At 37.6% G+C, this 19789-nt stretch overlaps 1 protein-coding gene across 7 annotated transcripts in view; it reads left to right on the forward strand.

Moving 5' to 3' along the window:
- The window catches only part of SMYD3 (SET and MYND domain containing 3), a 792487-nt gene that overhangs the window by 161231 nt on the left and 611467 nt on the right, over positions 1-19789 (forward strand). For all 7 annotated transcript variants that reach the window (XM_077901368.1, XM_077901367.1, XM_077901370.1 and 4 more), the window contains one exon: positions 701-764. In XM_077901368.1, the coding sequence (XP_077757494.1) occupies positions 701-764 (64 nt within the window). The remainder of the gene's footprint in view (positions 1-700; positions 765-19789) is intronic.

The raw sequence follows: 19789 nt of genomic DNA on the forward strand, positions 1-19789 counted from the left end.
TAGGCAGATAGGGTAAATTTTAAAGATCTTTTGGGGTTTATTCAGTAGTTCATGAATTGGGCAGCAGCCACAGTGTAGTAGATAAAAAGTAGTCCTATTATGCTGTACAAAATGAAAGACTTCTTTAGGCAGAAGAGAGCAGAAATAAGGAAATAATACTAGGTGAGAAAATGGGTTGATTCTTGCAAGGTCACTTTCTATAGGGGTGAGCAGGGAGCCCGAGTGGGGCTCTATCCCAGGACCCTGGGATCATGACCTGAGCTGAGGGCAGATGGTTAACCGACTGAGCCTCCCAGGCACCCCCTGATTGACTGTTTTAAGATTCCATTTCTGGAAGAGCCAAAACTAGTTACATCTCAAACATTATATGGGGCTTAGCATAAGTGACTCCATTTTGGACCTTGAATTATCTTTTTAACACACTGAAGTATGCACTTAAAAGTGAGGTGGTAAATTTTGTTATATTCATTTTACTACAATTTATAAAAAGAGATCATTAGCTATTATGTCCATGTCTCACATTAAGGATGAAAGATGTTCATCGGTATGAAAATCTGAATCTTACAGTACTGTACAGATGGGATGAGCCGAACATATTGGTGTCAGTAGGGTAGGTTGATTTGTATTTCTTTCTTCAATCATAGATGATTTTCACTCGTTTCCTAATGTGAAATTTTTTTTTTTTTTTTTTTTTTAACAGGAAAGAAAAACTGATGCGATGTTCTCAATGCCGAGTTGCCAAATACTGTAGTGCTAAGTGTCAGGTAAGAATGTTCAGCTACAGGGGCACCTGGGTGGCTCAGTTGGCTCAGGTCATGATCTCAGGGTCATGAGATCGAGCCCTGTGTTGGACTCCCACTTCAGTCTGTAGTCTGCTTCTCCCTTTCTCTTTGTTCCTCCCTTCATACTCTCTGTCTCCGAAATAAATAAATAAAAGAATGTTCAAGTGAAACTTTCAAGGTCTCTGCTCTTAATTTCTCTTTTTTTTTCAATCTTTGATTAATTTTAACTTGTTATTTTCCTTCAATTTAAAAGTTAATAATGTGTATGGTAAAAATTCATATATGTATGAAGTCTTTATATATAAACTAAATACATAATATCCATATATTGTGAAAAAAAAGTTCATTCCTATCTTCTTGTCCTCCTGACCTCAGTCTCATTGCCCAGAGATATACCCACTGTTAAATTTCTTCTTTGTCTTTGCAGTATTTTCTTGTGCAGACACATTCACATTTTTATATTCTTTGTTTAGAAAAACAGAGTTGGATTATTCTTATATACCTAAATTCTCCTTTTCATTTTATAATCTGCCTAGAGGACCGTTTATTGTCGTCTGATTCTGTTATGTGAATGAACCATGATTGTTTCTTCCTCGTTAATGAATACTTAACTTTTTTTCAATATTTGGTACTCCCAGTAATGGACCAAGCATCTTCTTGTGCACATTTTTGCACACCTCCAGAAATTAATTGTAGGATAAGTTCTTCCTGGCTGTATCGATGAGTAAAAGGGTGCTTGATTTCGAATTTTTAAAGATTGCCTTCCAAGAGTTTTATTTATGACAACCAACAGAGTCTGTGAGAGTATCACTGTTAATGGTTTTGAAATTCTTCAAAGGATGTATAATTAACATTCAACATAACCTTTTCTTCTAACCTTATCATTTCATAAGAAATGCAATTATGCTATAATGAATTGCATCATAATAAAAAGTGTAATTGGAGGTTTTATGTCTGTGTCACTTGCTCTCAACCTTCAACCCATCCTTTTTGTTTCTCATTTTGGAGTGTATGATTATGTCCCCACACACCTAGCCTTCCTTTTTCCTTTTTTCACATCTAGGCCATACTTATCTGAGGGCTTTTCTGCTATCTCACTTTCTCCTTTGAAAGTAATGTCCCCAGACTGCAAATAGTGTTCTTACCAGAAAAGAAACATACGTGTACAAATTAATCAGAGGACCTAAGTTCTAATGACAGTTATGCAATTAGCTTGTTAAATTATCCCAAAGAAAGCCTGTAAATTCTTTGGGCCTCAGTTTCCTAATCTGTACTACTAATAAGAGCTAATATTTACGAGACGTCTATTGTGTGTCAAGTACTGTTTTATTCTGTTTGTTCTTACAAGAATCTTGGGGGGATCACTATCATTGTGCTCATTTTACCAGTAAGGGGACTGAGCTCCAGAATCATAAGCAACCTGCCAAACATCCTACACCGAATAGGCCCTGGAATTTGGGAAATGAACCCAGGATAGTCAGTATCCAGAGCTCTTAATTTCTCTTCCACACCCAAATTTTATTTTTGCTCTTACATTCTGATTAGGTGTAGTTTTCTGTTTCCTATCGTAGTCACATTTTTTCCTAGCATTTGTTTTGTTTTTAATAAGGGAGCATCCTATCCCCAAGGAACACAAAAGAAAAAAATACTTATATAGAAGGTTAGAAGTAACACTTTCCTAATAAAAATATGGAATGTGAAAAATAATTGGATTATTTTTGCTTCATTTTGTAAAGCAAAAATTCTGTCACAGAAAGACACCAGTTTTATGTAAGATTGTTAGTAATAATAAGAAAAAGCAAAATATGAAAGCAAGGACATTCTTTTTTCTACAAGATAAGTTCTAGATAGTCTATTTTATAGTGATGTTATCTAATTCATGTGAAACTGAGATTCATTTCAGGGAACTTCAAATTAAGATGACTATATATAGAACCTTCGAATTACATATATCTTTTGGATGAACTTCCTTTATAGTCTCAATGACCTAAACATTTATTATTTTTCCTCTGTTTTTATGAGTGTTTTTTCTCCAATGGTTCTTCCTCCTTTTGTAGTACACTCAAGGAAAAAAAAAATCCATTATCTGATTAGAATGTGTAGAGGGAGTTTGATGGGTGGGTATGTCATTTTGATTCATTGTTGTGCATATACTTTTACCACATATATTAGCTGTTTACTGAACATCAATAATAATATCATTGTCAGATGTACTGTAGAAAGTAATGGAAAATAGCTAGTGTAAGAGGAAAGATATCTTACATAAGCCAACTAGTTCACATCTTGTGTATAAGAAAGGGATGGGATGTGTGTAGAGGTAGGATGGGAGTCAAAGATTGGCCAGAACATATGCATTTAAACAGCTCTGTTTAGCTCACCCTTCAGGTACAGAATTAAACATTGTAATTATTGTGGGTTCCTACAAAGCCTCACAAAATTAAACTGACAAACTGAACTCTGAACAGTAATGAACAGGAGGTGAATGCCCTCTGAATGGAAATTGATAGAGAGGATGTGAATTTGTAGCATAAAATCTATAATATGTTTGCCCTGGAGGAACATAACTTTGGTTCATTAGCTTAGCATTTGATGTGTGGGGCTGTGGCATCGAGTTATCTCAGAGAGGCTACTGTGGTATTATGAAGTGTAGAGTCCCTCGCGCTCCTAAGGCTGGTTTCAGTGTCATTGCTTTTCAGATTTCATTTTTTAAAAAATATTTTATATATGTATTAGAGAGAGAGAGAATGAGAATGAGCAGGAAAGGGGCAGGAGGCCAGAGAGAAGCAGACTCCCCACTGAGCAGGGAGCCCGATGCAGGGCTTGATCCAGGGACCCTGAGATCATGACCTGAGCCAAAGGCAGATCCTTCATTGACTGAGCCACCCAGGTGCCCCTCAAATTTCATTTTTAAACAGAAGAGTACATGAAGAAGGGTGAATGTTTCCTCCAGCTTCCTTTCTCATTCCTATTTCTATTTTCCAGAGGTAATCTCTGTGTGTTTGTTTTTTGAGTGGAGGATACACGCCAAACTTTAGTCTACACTTCATATGTAGTGTACACAGATATGTATATATTGACTGCTATGTTCAGTACTCTTTCTTATACTGGCTACAGTAGTTTGTTATCAGTGGCTTTGTATTCCTCTGTGTACACTTTATTATATCATATAATGCAATAGAGAGTTTATATATGGGAACCAGTCTTCTTTCTTTCTTTTTTTTTTTTTTTAAAGATTTTTAATTTATTTATTGAGAGAGAGAGAGGCAGAGACACAGGCAGAGGGAGAAGCAGGCACCATGCAGGGAACCTGACGTGGGACTCCATCCTGGGTCTCCAGGATCATGCCCTGGCCTGCAGGCGGCGTTAAACTGCTGTGCCACCGGGACTGCCCTTATTTCTATATTACCAGAACATTACAGGTGATTTTGAGATGAAAGAGGAGGAGCAAGTTAAGTTTTCTTTTAAAAGAATGTATAAACCAATTTCAAGCTAATTCACCAATTGCTATTTTACCTCTGCTGGATTTAATTTGATTCATAAAATGTATGTTTCTAATTGAATTACTTGCCATGCAAAATAAGCAGCCGGGTACTGTAACAAATTGTAATTTATATAGTTTAAAAAAATACTATATTAGCAGGGAGAGGCTCTATTTTATGTTAATAATTATAGATCTTTTTAAAAAATGTAAATCTTATTTGTGGGTTTACATTTTATGCTTAGTTACAGAATGATCTGATTCAATTATGATGAATCTCATATTAGTTGGCACTAACAGGGTGATCTAATAAATTGGGGTTTAGAATATCACACTCAATAATGGTAATAATGCAGAAAGCCAAACCTTTTGTTTGTTTCAAAAATAGCTCTGTGCCCAGCTTCAGACTGATAGGACATGCACTGAGTGTTCTGTAGAGAAGTTGGCTTTCTATCTAATTGTAAATAAAAAGAGAATACCATATAAGGGTTGAAAGTATTTGATCATATTTGTTTTTGACTTCTACAAACGTCTGGGGCTGTACGCTTGTCTCTGCTTCCTTTGAATTCACCTGCTGAGTGGTCCCATCTGCTCCCATGACTTCAGTTGGCATCTGTATATTAATCATTCTCCAATCTTCTCCTTTCTCCCAAGCACCAGACCCATACGTTCAGTGTACCTCTACTTTGGTGGTGCACTCATATCTCAGTTGCCATATAGCAGGACTTCATGCATGATCTTCACCCAAATCTGCTTTTCTTCACAATTTTCAGCCTCAGTGAATAATTCACCAACCACTTAGCAGTCCGAGTTGCCAGGCTGGAATCATCTTTGGTTCATATCTTTTCTTGGCCCCATGCCCAGTTAATGAACATATCCTGCTGATTTTAGTATCTAAGATCTAAATTGGTTTGCGTCTCTCTAGCCTCTCCACCACCAGCAATCCGTGTGTACTCTCGGCTACACTGACTGCAGTTTTTGCCCCCCTGCCAGCTCTTTTTCTACTTCCTACATGGGAGCCAAAGCAACTGTTTTATTCTAGAGTGTCAGCATGCTCTGTCACTCACCTGGAGAAGACCCTGGCCCTTTTCCTCAGGATGAAATTCAAGCTTGTGGACTCTGCCGTGCTTTTACTTCTGAGCCTTTGGGCTTGGACCCAGACCTGATCCCCCAGCTACTGAACTCCTGCTACTTATCTTTTATATCCTGGATTAAATGTCACTCCCTCCTTTCCTAAACTTCTGAGACTAGTTTGTGTCCCTCCTTTTTCACACAGAAATTATCTTCATTATTGGTTTAATTGGCTGGTTTTGCAGGCAGATGGTCAGGCTTGTTCAAGGGGTACTCTCTCTGTATAGTTCACTGATGTGGATGTAGCATGAGTGGTTAAGTGAATGAGTTAATACATACTTAGCGATACTTGTTTAGAATTAGATTTTAAAATATTAACTTATCTTTATATAATCTGTAGTAATCTATGTTTTGATTTTTTTAGGTGAATTATAATTGACATACAGAATCATGTTAGTTTTAGGTGTACAGCATGATGTGATAATTGTATATATTGTGAAGTGATCATCACAATAAGTTTAGTTAACGTCTATCACCACACAATTATAATCTTTCATCTTATGAGAACTTTTAAGATCTACCATCTTAGCAATTTTTAAATATACAGTACTGTATTGGGGCATCTGCATGGCTTAGTCAGTTAAGCATCCTACTCTTGATCTCATCTCAGGTCTTGATCTCTGGGTCGTTAGTTCAAGCCCTGCGTTGGGCCCCACACTGGGTGTGGAGCCTATTTTTAAAAAAATGTGTGTATATGCATATACACACATCCATATACCAGTATTATTAACTCTAGTCACCGTCTTGTATATTATATCTCCAAGACTCTTTAATTTCTAACCTGATGTTTGTACCTTCTGTCTGCTTATACTCAATTCCCCTTATAGCATACTTCTTGCCTCTTGGAACTACCTCTCTGTTGTCTGTATCTGATTTGGTTCTTTTTAGAGTCTACGTATATGTGAGACAGGGAAATATTTCCTGAGATCTGTGTAGGCATTATTGATTGACTTCCTGAAGTGGTAGATAAGGGAATTTAGCTCACCTACATCAGCATCTCCTTCTCCCTCTTCCTATATAGTTATTGCTTAACCTCTATTCACCCAGACTTTATCCAATAGATATTTCTTGAGTAGCTACTAGCTAGTCCCTGTTCTAAGTTATTCTGGGGGTTGGAGTGGTGGGCAGTTTGCAATGAGCAAGTCAACAAGATTCTGGCTTTCCTTAAGCTTATATTATGGAATGGAGTGAGACAGATAATGACAAATGTCCACAATTATATGAGTGAATGTGCTTTGGATGAGCATGAGCTCACCTTTGAAAAGGTGATTACAGAAGGACATCCTATAGAGGTGACATTTGATCTGGGATCTAATTGCCAAAAGTGGCCAGCAATGGAAAGCTCTGGAACAGATTTTTTACTGTTACTCATAAATGGACAACACCAATGTTCACCATGGACCTATGGTGATGATGATGTGTCACTATAAGTTCATCTGTTGTCATAAATGTACCATCTGATGGGGATCATATAGATGGCTATGTATGTGTGGTGGTAGGGAATATATGGGCATCTTCTGTACTGTCCTCTCAATTTTGCTGCGAATTTAAAACTGCTCTAAAACAATTAAGTCTCAAAAAAAAAAAAAAAAAAAAGGAAAAATAGGAGTTGGAAATGAAGCCAGTAAGTGAAGATCTGAAGGACTTGATTATGGATTCATCCATCCATTGATTTACTTAGCAAATATTAGGGTCAGCACCAGGACTTTTCTAGGCTCTGATGCAATGTTATTGAACAAGACACAGAAAGAAAGCCCTTGGCCAGGGGAGTTTACATTTTCTAGGTGAGACATCATAAATTAATAGAGTGATATATAATATTATCTTTATGCCTAAAATAAAGAGTGTAGAAAATGATAGAGATTGGAGGCTGTTTTGTGTGTGTGTGTATATATACATATCTCCATGTATGTATCTTCATATGTCAAATATAAAGATATTGAGAGAGATGGATATATCTATACTAATTCTAAAGAGATCTGTTTCTACCTACCTATGTATTTATCTATTTAGCTACCTACCTGCCTACCTGTCTGTCTGTCACCTACCAATCTGTCTGTTGATCTAAGACCTGTCAGGGTTACATTTGAGTGGAGACCTGAAAGAAGTAATCAAGGCATGCCAAGATTGGGAGAAAGGAGTTTCGGGCCGGTTGTACATCAAATGGAAAAGCAGGAATGGATATGATTTGTTTAAGGAAGGCCAGGAAGGCCAGATGGTGGACCAGAGGTAGCTACAAAGAGGTTGTAGGAGATCAGGTTGGAGATATAGGAGGGGCCAGGTTATGATAAGGCTCTTATATGCTACTATGGTTAAAGATACACATTTTTGTTCTGTGTGTGATGGGCTGCTACAGTAGGGTTCTCAGGGGGCAAGGAGAGTCAATATTATGGTGTGATTGAGATTTTAAAGGAACCTTTCTGACTGCTATGGGGATAGCTTACAGGGGAGTAAAGGTAGGGGATGAAGAACCAGTCAGGAGCTTATTCCAGAAGTCTGGTCATCATATATTGGTGGCTAGGACAACAGTAGTGGCAACAAAGAAGGTCTGGTAAATTCAGGGTAACTTTTGAAGGAAGCACTGCCTGAATTTGCCCCTAGATGCATTCATTCATGTGTTTAAGAGATCAGCATTTGCTTGGCACTGAGCTAGTACTGATCTAGTCAAGAGCTTGGATGGTTTGGATTAGAGTTTGAGCAGGGAGAGTCAAAAATGATTAGATCTGAGACCTATTTTGAAATTGTAGCTCTGTGTTTGCCAATAGCTTAGATATAAAAGGTGAGGCAAAAAGAAGAGTCAGAGGGTCAGAGGTGATGTCAGCTTTACAACCTGAGCAGCTTCAGGTGAATGGCGGTGCCATTTAATGACTTACAGAAATCTGAGGGAAGAGCAAGTTCTGGGAGAGGAAGCCTTAACATCCAGGTTTTGAGTTTGTGCCCATTGAGCATACAGTTGGAGATGTTAAATTGGCAACTGATACATTTGTGTGGAGCTCAGAGGAGGGGCTGAAACTGCATGAAATAGATAAAATGGGATGAATATGGATTGGGGAGGGAGAAGATTCAAGAAAGACTTGTTTTTGGCTTTTCCAACTGAGGAGATGATGATTGCATTTATGACATGGGGAAAACCATGTGAGAGATGGGAAGAATCTGCTTTGGCCACATTAGTTTGGGGATAACTGTTTACATCTGCTAAGCTCAATTTCCTCTTCTCACATTTGTAACTTTAACAGTATGAGCAAGCCTCCAGTTCTGCTTTATGAAGTTTAGTAGTCTCCCCTTATCTGTGCTTTCCCTTACTACATTTCTAGTTACCCAAAGTCAGCTGCAGCTCAAAAATATTACATGGGAAATCTCAGAGATAAAGAGTTCATAAGTTTTAAGTTACATGCTGTTCTGAGTAGTGTGGTGAAGTCTTGTGCCGTCCCGCACTGTCCTCTTCCTCCCATGTGGGTCATGCATCATGTCTTTGTCCAGTGTTTTCACACTGTAGACACTATCGAGGTAATTATGTGTCAGAAAAGAGGTACGTGTGTGTGTGTATGTGTGTGTGTGTGTATACAGAGATTGGTAATATCTGCAGTTTCAGACATCCATGGATAAGGGAGATCTATTTTATAGACAGTATCTCTCTATTCCCTACTTTTAAAGGTGAACATATTAGTGTTCCCACATATCCCTCTATTTCTTATCACTCTATTTCCCATAATTTACCAATTGTGCCTTCACTTTTGTATTCTCAAGATTAATATTTACATTCTGTTCTGGAACACAAAGTTGGGCCCTGTCTAGAGGTGGGTGGCTCAATCAGTTAAGTGTCCAACTCTTGATTTCAACTCAGGTTATGATCTCAGGGTCCTGGGATCGAGTTCTACATCAGGCAGCATGAAATTCTGGCTCCCTCTTCCTCTGCCCAACCCCCAAATAAATAATTCATTAAAAAAATTGCTTACTGCAGAGTCTGTGTGTGTGCATGGATCTCTTTCCTTGTCTGTAATAAAGGGGTCACAGCCTTCAGCCCCTGGAGGAATGAGACCGCTATCAAGGAAGCCATCCTAGGGTGAGCCAGGGCCAGGAAGACCAAAGAGAAGGCTGAGAGAAATCTCTGCAGCAGAAATATTAGTGTCAAATTCAGCTTGATTTGCCATTTGACATTCCTCTGCTCATTCATTCCTCTTGCTCATTCCAGTAGCAAGGAGCTGTTTTCAGACTGTTTGGTATGCAGACTGTTGGTTAAGTCTCTCTTTTTAATGCTACTTTTCAGTTCCCTTCTGTGCCTGATGTATACTTTGATGCTAGATCCTTGCTGGATTTCTCCTTGGTAGGTTGACTCCCCTCAGAAAAGACTTTGAAGGTAACTGCACTTTGGTGTAGCCTTCACTGCTCTGTTTGTATAGCCTGTCTTACCCATACCTTCTGACTTCTAAACACGAAGTTAAACTCCTCATTCATTGATGGCCCTTCTGATACACTTTGGGAGTTAGAAACTTGCTAATTACTTTTACCTGGGAACTAAAATGTGCTCCATCTTCATGTTCTGCTAGAACTTGGTGCTGACATTCTGATTAATCTAGCATGGAAGTTTCTTTCAAAGAAAAAAGATTGGAAGTCTGTAGAGGCAAATGAGTTATTTTGTCTTTCTAGCTTAAATATATTAATTAGGTTACCCCATCTTCGTATGATCTTTATCCAGATCAGAGGTTGGCATACTTTTTTAGAGTGGTCCAGATAATAAATACTTTCTGTCATAACTACTCAGCTGTGTTGTCATCATGTGAAAAGGAGGGGGAGTGTAAATTGTGAGTGTGGCTATGTTTCAATAAAACTTTATAAAAGCAGATGACAGAATGAATTTGACCTGGGTCCTGCACTAGATGATCACTGATTTACTCTGGGAGCCCTAATATTATTATTATGTGATTCCTCAGTTAACCAGGAGACTGTAATTTCCATTTTTTTAAGAAGTAATATTTGATTCTTGTCTATTCTGTCAAATTAATGCCCTTCGATGATTCTTGTGCCTCATTCCATCTTTATATTTGGCTCTACCTGTCTAATTTGATTAAGGCTACTGGGAAGGCACTCTTGTTCTCCATTTGATGCAGAATTCAGTAAGCTTTGAAGGTGATAAGTCTAATGTCTATCACTAGGTCTCTTGTGTGCCCTAAGGAGATTTAATGCGAGATTTTAATCAATGCCTGTCAGTCAGCTGAGGCACCCAGCTTTGCTTTCCAATTTTCTTTTTCCAGATTCCAACTTTTTAGACCTTCATGTATTTGTCAACCTTCAGTTCATTACTGGGCTATTTTGGAAGCATGAAGAAGGAGATATTGTTTATTCTCTTTCTTTCTTTTTCTTTCTTTCTTTCTTTCTTTCTTTCTTTCTTTCTTTCTTTCTTTCTTCTTCTTCTTCTTCTTCTTTCTTTTCTTTCTTTCTTTCTTCTTTCTTTTTTAAAGATTTTATTTATTTATTCATGAGAGACACAAGAGAGAGAGAGGCAGAGACATAGGCAGAGGGAGAAGCAGGCTCCATGCAGGGAGCCCGATGTGTGACTCGATCCCAGGCCTCCAGGATCACACCCTGAGCTGAACACAGACACCACCCAGGTGTCCCTATTGGCTCTTGAATGGTTTGTGAGGGCCAGAATAACTATTGGGTCTCTCTCTCTCTCTCTTCCTTTTTTTTTTTTTTTTTGCCACAGGTTTCATGGCAACCCAGCTACCTGACATTTTGCTCATAGGAAATCTCTATCTATATTGTTTGTGATTTGTGGTAAAAAGACCATAACAATCTTTCACACAGAAGTTGTTCAGGTAGTGGTATTTATGATAAATACAATTGCTGAATACATGACTAAAAAGAATTCATTTTCTATTTGCATATTTTACACCAATTTCTTTATCCTCAGTAATCCAGAATTTGAGGAAATACTGTTCCAAATTTTCAGCTCTTTGTAAGCCTAATGTGAGCAGATTTCACACCTATTTTGACATAATTCAGATATCTTTTTCTATGGATATTACAGCATCATGGATTTTATAACGGGGAGGCTGCCTTAGAGATTACTGAACCTAGTCTTCTTACAGAATAAATATCTGGTGAGCCCAGGTCATGAATTAGATGTGTTTACCCAAACCAGGCTCGATACGTGTCATACTCCATCCCACACAATAATAAGCTGCCTTAAAATGAGTCTTTAACCCAAATCGAATATTTAACAGTATTTAAGTGGGTTATTGAGCTGTAGTGACTTTGTTTCCAGGGAAGGAAGGGAATTGTCATAGTAGTGCTAAGGTAATTTTGTGTAAGAAAGAAGAACTAAATTGATTTTCTCTTTCTGTTGTCACATTTCATCAATTCTCTTCTTTAGAATTCAAAACCGTGTCTTACTGGCCAAAGAAGGTATTGTTAGAGAGTTTACTTGCTTTTTTTTCTTTTTGGATGGCCTTAATTTCAAATAATGATAAATATATAGTAAGTTATATCTTCTATAAAGAATACTGGTTTAGGAAGAAATCATCAGATAGCTTTTGAACACCTGGTACATGCTAGATGTACCTAATTGGTAGAATACTTATTTATTTATCTTTTAAAAAATTTTATTTATTTATTTATTTATTTATTTATTTATTTATTTATTTATTGAATGCAGGCAGGGTCAGAGGGAGAGAGACAGTCTCAAGCAGACTCCATGATGAGCACAGAGCCCTTCATGAGGCTTAGTTCTGGGACCCTGAGATCATGACCTGAGCCAAAATCAAGAGTTAGATACTTGGGATCCCTGGGTGGCGCAGCGGTTTGGCGCCTGCCTTTGGCCTAGGGCGCGATCCTGGAGACCCAGGATCGATTCCCACGTCGGGCTCCCGGTGCATGGAGCCTGCTTCTCTCTGCCTGTGTCTCTGCCTCTCTTTCTCTCTCTGTGACTATCATAAATAAATAAAAAAAATTAAAAAAAAAAAGTTAGATACTTGACAACTGAGCCACCCAGGTGCCCCAGTAGTATATTTATTTTTAAAAACCAGACATGAATGAAGCTAACCCAATAAAACAGTCTTTGCATTACAGAATATTTCAGTGAAGTATTTTTTAACATTTAAAAATTAATACATTTACACCATTCTTTGAGTTATAAGCAGATTTTCCAAAATATTTAAGTGTTTACTGAACAGTAATTTTGCTTTCTCTTTCATGTAAAAATGGTTCTCCTTGAATGACAGTTGTTAGACATAAGAAAGATAATTATATTTACTATTATTTGTAAATATAATAACATGATATTTGCAGAAAATTCAAACACTGTGGGAAAGCATAAGGAGAAAGGCAAAAAGTAGCTTTTTCTTTTAGGAAATGCTGAAAAAATTATTACCAGTTCAGTTTTATAAAGAAATGTATGATGAGCATTCTTACACTTTTTCTGTACATAAATTACATTTGTGAGGATTAAGTGCATTATAAATATTACTTATATGCCAACAATATGCACATAAGAGTTTTTCTGTTCATTACCAGACACCTATGAGAAAGATTAGAGGGGTGCCTGGGGGCTCAGTCAGTTAAGAGTCCAACTGTTGATTTCTACTCAGGTCATGGTCTCAGGGTGTGAGATTGAGCCCCACGTTGGGCTCTACATGGGGTGTGGAGTCTACTTGGTATTCTCTCTCTCCCTGGCCCTCCTGCAGCTTGCATAGGAGCTCACTCGTGTGCTCTCTCTCTCATTTAAAAAAAAAAAAAAAGTTTAGAAAACCTTACAGTTCTACTGATAAGGCTGGAATGTTCCCATTTCATTAGACCCCAGACACCAGACCCTTCCAAATACTGTTAGTTTTACTCACCTTTGCTGAACTAAGGCTGCCCTTGTTATCTTCTTTCTTTTCACATTCCTTTGCTTGCTGGTATGTTTCGTCTATTTTTTTTAAATTATTGTTTTTCTTTTTTAGTCTTGGGTTTTCTATTCATATCCCTTACTTTTTTGTTGAAATATTCATCATTTCTTTAGTTATTTTGTTAAGACCTCCTTTCATTTTAGAGACATTTAACATGGTCAACATATATAGTGTAGCCTTTGTTCTCCTGGTCTGTCCTTTATCTTTCGATTTTGCTTGTGGTATTAGGTTGTTCTTTCTCATGTACAAAAGTTATTTATTTTTAATGTAGTGTAATATATACATATTTTCCTTTTTGGGTTTGATGTCCTGCTTAGAAACATTTTCCACACCTCAGTCTTATAAAATGTTCATTCCTAAAGGACAACAGTTTAATAGTTTAGTAAATATAGGATAGTTATTTTTTTTGTTTCTTCTGTTTAGCATATACAATGGCCTCCCCTTTTAATTTAGTTTAGATCCTTTGTAGTGATTAAAAAGAATTTGGACACCTGATCCTATCTCATCACTACTGTCAGAATCTTTTCAGTTGTCTCAGGCTGTGAATTTAAATAGATATTTTTATGTGTGTGTGTGTGTATGTGTGTGTGCATGTGCATGTGCTGTATATGCCTGTGTAGCATTGTTCTCACTCTGCAGTTTTCAGCTCTCTCAGACCTAACTCTATCTTTTTGCTTAAAGTTTTTATTTATTTTAGAGAGAGAGAGAGAGAGCGAGCGAGAGCGAGCACACAAGTAGTGGGAGGGGCAGTGGGAGGAGAGAGAATCTCAAGCAGACTCTGCTGAGCACAGAGCTCAGCTCTGGGCTCTGTCCTATGACCCTGAGATCATCATCTGAGCAGAAATCAAGAGTGGGATGCTCAATTGACTGAGCTACTCAGGTGCCCTTTTACCTTTTTATTATAATTATTTTTTTTGTCCTCTCTACTATCTTGAAATGAAATTCCATAGTTAATACAACTTAGCTACTTACATATTTTCAAGTTCAATATTAATATAATGCTATAACTTGAACATAAAGGAGAAAAAATGAAAATTTATTTATGTATTTTATTTTTTCAAATTTTTATTTAAATTCTAGTTTGTTAACATACAGTATAATATTGGTTTCAGGAGTAGAATTTAGTGATTCATCCCTTACAAATAATACCCAGTGCTCACCACAACAGGAGTAATACATATTTTAGTATATAGATGCTTAGGCATGAGTAGATTAGAGAACATCATTGAGAAGTCGGATATTTTTGGCTATACAGTTACCTTGGAAAGGGAAGTACAAAATGCAGGATCAGAAAATACGTTCTTATGGGTACCTCAAATACCACAGGTGTTGTTGCCTTCAGTGATATGCTTTTATAAAATATTAAATAACAGAGTTCTTAAAATGTAGTCTTTCCTTGATTTACCTAGAAAATTCAGTGCTATCAAGGCTGTGTAAAAACAAGCTCTTTGTTTTTATATGTGAAAGGAGACTTAGTTCCAGGCTCTGATAAATAGAAACAAGTTTGGAAAAAAAAAAAAAAAAGAAACAAGTTTGTCTCCTTTATAGAATGTTTGGATAGTTAAAACTCATCTTGGATTTGAAACAGTTGATTTTTTAAAAAAAGATTAGTTAGTTAGTTAGTTAATTAATTAATTTTTAGAGAGAGCAAGAAAGCATGCAAGCAGTGAGAGGTGCAGAGGGAGAGGGAGAGAGAGAATCCTTTTTTTTTTTTTTAATTTTTTTTATTTATTTATGATAGTCACACAGAGAGAGAGAGAGAGGCAGAGAGATAGGCAGAGGGAGAAGCAGGCTCCATGCACCGGGGTCCTGACGTGGGACTCGATCCCGGGTCTCCAGGATCGTGCCCTGGGCCAAAGGCAGGTGCCAAACCGCTGCGCCACCCAGGGATCCCCGAGAGAGAGAATCCTTAAGTAGACCCCTCTCTGCGGGCAGACCCTGATGAGGGGGTTTGATCCTATGACCCTGAGATCATGTCCTGAGGCGAGATCAAGAGCTGGACCCTCAACTAACTCAGCCACCCAGGCACCCCTGGAAGTATTCTTCATTGTATGGAACTATCCTACACAGGATGTCCAGCATCTCTGGTTTCTGGCCACTCAGTGCCATGTCTCTCCCCAGGCATAGTAACAAATAAGAATGCCCCCATACATTTCCCAAACAACCCTCAATATTAATTGGGTTACCCCCATTGAAAGCTACTGGTTTACTGAATTAGTTTATGTTCTGAGACACTATAAATACTATAAAACATGAAAATGTAGAGATTCCAGTCATTCCTGAGTCTTGTATGTACTGACATGTGGAATCATCATAGATGTCTTCATTTCCTTTTTTCCATCCAAAACTCTTTTTCCCATTGTCTTTGTGTTTTAATGCAACATTTCACTTTCCTTTGTCTTTCATGCTAATCTGTGCTTATTGTACATCATTGTTAATTTTCAACTTTGAGAACAGAAAACATTACAGCCAGTATTGTGAACACAATCTTAATTATATCCTGCATTGCAGTAAAGGAAGAAAATAGGAAAAAGTAAATCAGGGAGGTTGTCTTTGAAAAACTGGCAGATATATTATGTGCTGTTGACATCTAAACCAAGGTTAAAGTTTGTACAGTTTAGATAATACCTAATGCTTTTGTAAGATTGTGAGGTTTTGCTTTCAACGTCTAATGTGGTTACTTGAAAGATTGCTTTGTGAGCCTTTTCTGTGGTATGCTTCTGTTAGTGAGCCTTATGGTAAGATGTGATGGTGATGCTGAACAGTAAATCTTAATAATTAATGTTTTAAAAACATGGTTTTTAATATCATGGTAAGATATGAAGTAGGATGTACATTGCCACTATGCTATAGACCAGTTTTAAGTTGATGACTTTCTATATTTATATAGATCTGGTTTGGTTTTTAGATGAAAAGACTGAATATCTTTTTCCTGAAGCAAATGGGAAGATAAGAATGTTCTCTGGTGTTTTCATGCAGTGATTTAGGAATAGCTTTAAGAAACATACTGTCTAGTAAGATGAGAAATAGGAGTGCGATATTAATAATGCTAAAGACCTAAAGTTGTTTTGACAGGAATTCTCCAAAATTTGGATGTGTAATTCTAAGTAATGTCATGTAACAGATTAACGGGTTCTTTACCTAGGCATACATTTTGTAGTTACTTTAGCCTGGTAAGCCAGCAGTAAACTGAGCTGCTCAGAATATAACAAAGGAGTTGTGGATGATCTCTTGTACTTACAAGTATTGATTAAAATCTGCTCTTAAGATCTTTTGGTCCAAATGGTCTCAGCCTTCTTTTGCTGGGAGCAGTCCTTTGTCATCTGGACAGTTGCTCAGGCTTTGAACAGGACCAGTGTTTTCTGAGACCCATTAGTACTTGTGGTTTATTCCTGCCCACATAGCTGGGCCCATGAGGGCATCTCTTGGTCTTCTCAACTTTTATTTATTTTTTATTTTTTTTCCTTTTTTTTAAAATTTATTTTTTATTGGTGTTCAATTTACCAACATACAGAATAACCCATAACCCCCAGTGCCCGTCACCCATTCACTCCCACCCCCCGCCCTCCTCCCCTTCTACCACCCCTAGTTCGTTTCCCAGAGTTAGGAGTCTTTATGTTCCGTCTCCCTTTCTGATATTTCCCACACATTTCTTCTCCCTTCCCTTATATTCCCTTTCACTATTATTTATATTCCCCAAATGAATGAGAACATATAATGTTTGTCCTTCTCCAATTGACTTACTTCACTCAGCATAATACCCTCCAGTTCCATCCACGTTGAAGCAAATGGTGGGTATTTGTCATTTCTAATGGCTGAGTAATATTCCATTGTATACATAAACCACATCTTCTTTATTCACTCATCTTTCGATGGACAGTGAGGCTCCTTCCACAGTTTGGCTATTGTGGCCATTGCTGCTATAAACATCGGGGTGCAGGTGTCCCGGCGTTTCATTGCCTCTGTATCTTTAGGGTAAATCCCCAACAGTGCAATTGCTGGGTTGTAAGGCAGGTCTATTTTTAACTCTTTGAGGAACCTCCACACTGTTTTCCAGAGTGGCTGCACCAGTTTACATTCCCACCGACAGTGTAAGAGGGTTCCCTTTTCTCCGCATCCTCTCCAACATTTGTGGTTTCCTGCCTTGTTAATTTTTCCCATTCTCACTGGTGTGAGGTGGTATCTCATTGTGGTTTTGATTTGTATTTCCCTGATGGCAAGTGATGCAGAGCATTTTCTCATGTGCATGTTGGCCATGTCCATGTCTTCCTCTGTGAGATTTCTCTTCATGTCTTTTGCCCATTTCATGATTGGATTGTTTGTTTCTTTGGTGTTGAGTTTAATAAGTTCTTTATAGATCTTGGAAACTAGCCCTTTATCTGATATGTCATTTGCAAATATCTTCTCCCATTCTGTAGGTTGTCTTTTAGTTTTGTTGACTGTATCCTTTGCTGTGCAAAAGCTTCTTATCTTGATGAAGTCCCAATAGTTCATTTTTGCTTTTGTTTCTTTTGCCTTCGTGGATATATCTTGCAAGAAGTTAGTGTGGCCGAGTTCAAAAAGGGTGTTGCCTGTGTTCTCCTCTAGAATTTTGATGGAATCTTGTCTCACATTTAGATCTTTCATCCATTTTGAATTTATCTTTGTGTATGGTGAAAGAGAGTGGTCTAGTTTCATTCTTCTGCATGTGGATGTCCAATTTTCCCAGCACCATTTATTGAAGAGACTGTCTTTCTTCCAATGGATAGTCTTTCCTCCTTTATCGAATATTAGTTGACCATAAAGTTGAGGGTCCACTTCTGGGTTCTCTATTCTGTTCCATTGATCGATGTGTCTGTTTTTGTGCCAGTACCACACTGTCTTGATGACCACAGCTTTGTAGTACAACCTGAAATCTGGCATTGTGATACCCCCAGATATGGTTTTCTTTTTTAAAATTCCCCTGGCTATTCGGGGTCTTTTCTGATTCCACACAAATCTTAAAATAATTTGTTCTAACTCTCTGAAGAAAGTCCATGGTATTTTGATAGGGATTGCATTAAACGTGTATATTGCCCTGGGTAACATTGACATTTTCACAATATTAATTCTGCCAATCCATGAGCATGGAATATTTTTCCATCTCTTTGTGTCTTCCTCAATTTCTTTCAGAAGTGTTCTGTGGTTTTTAGGGTATAGATCCTTTACCTCTTTGGTTAGGTTTATTCCTAGGTATCTTATGCTTTTGGGTGCAATTGTAAATGGGATTGACTCCTTAATTTCTCTTTCTTCAGTCTCATTATTAGTGTATAGAAATGCCACTGATTTCTGGGCATTGATTTTGTATCCTGCCATGCTGCCAAATTGCTGTATGAGTTCTAGCAATCTTGGGGTGGAGTCTTTTGGGCTTTCTATGTACAGTATCATGTCATTTGCGAAGAGGGAGAGTTTGACTTCTTCTTTGCCAATTTGAATGCCTTTAATGTCTTTTTGTTGTCTGATTGCTGAGGCTAGGACTTCCAGTACTATGTTGAATAGCAGTGGTGAGAGTGGACATCCCTGTCTTGTTCCTGATCTTAGGGGAAAGGCTCCCAGTGCTTCCCCATTGAGAATGATATTTGCTGTGGGTCTTCTCAACTTTTAATACCAAAGTTGTGGTTTTCCTTTCCATCAGTAATAAAAAATATTAGTGTGAAAGATTGTGAATTTGTCTGCTAAACCCACTCTCATGGAAAAATCAGATGAAGGAAACAAAGTATGCAGTTCTATCTGAGTCCATATATACCAACCTCATTTTCCAAAATATTTGCCATATTTTTATGGCAATAAAAATCATGGGAAACTGTGTTAACTAAGTTATATAAGTTTCCTTAATGCAGAGCTTTTTAGCAAATGAAATTACTTCAAATCTCTAATCAGGGTGTTTATTATGTAGCATTTTTCTAACTTATTTGACAATGGAACCATATTATTTTTTAAAGATTTTTATTTATTTATTTATGAGAGACAGAGAGAGAGAGGCAGAGACACAGGCAGGGGAGAAGCAGGCTCCATGCAGGGAGCCTGACATGGGACTCGATCCCGAGTCTCCAGGATCACACCCTGGGCTGAAGGTGGTGCTAAACTGCTGAGCCATTCAGGCTGCTCGGAACAATATTTTTTTAAAGTGATCTTACATATATTGGTAAGTTGCTAATTTGCTGGTTCTAGACTAGCCCCCTAAACAGTAGAAACATTGTCTTTCACTGACTTATAGTTTAATAGTATGCCTTTTAGTGAATACTGACATTAGAAGTAGCTCTATGAAGGCAATTAGAATTGTCCAATATGTTGATTAGCATTCTTGGAATAAATTCCTCCTGTGATTTAATACTTAGTAAAGCTATATGTTTTTCTTTTCTGTCAAATGAGGATTATATAAGCCATTATGCTTTATTTTTTGCCTTGCCTGTAAGGCAAGTTAGATAAATGTAGTGCACAGACATGGCAATTACTTAGCTCTCCTGTGTAGAATACTAAGAATCTTTCCTCTC

Source organism: Canis aureus, chromosome 6 (assembly GCF_053574225.1).
Source record: "Canis aureus isolate CA01 chromosome 6, VMU_Caureus_v.1.0, whole genome shotgun sequence".
Taxonomy (NCBI): Eukaryota; Metazoa; Chordata; class Mammalia; order Carnivora; family Canidae; genus Canis; species Canis aureus.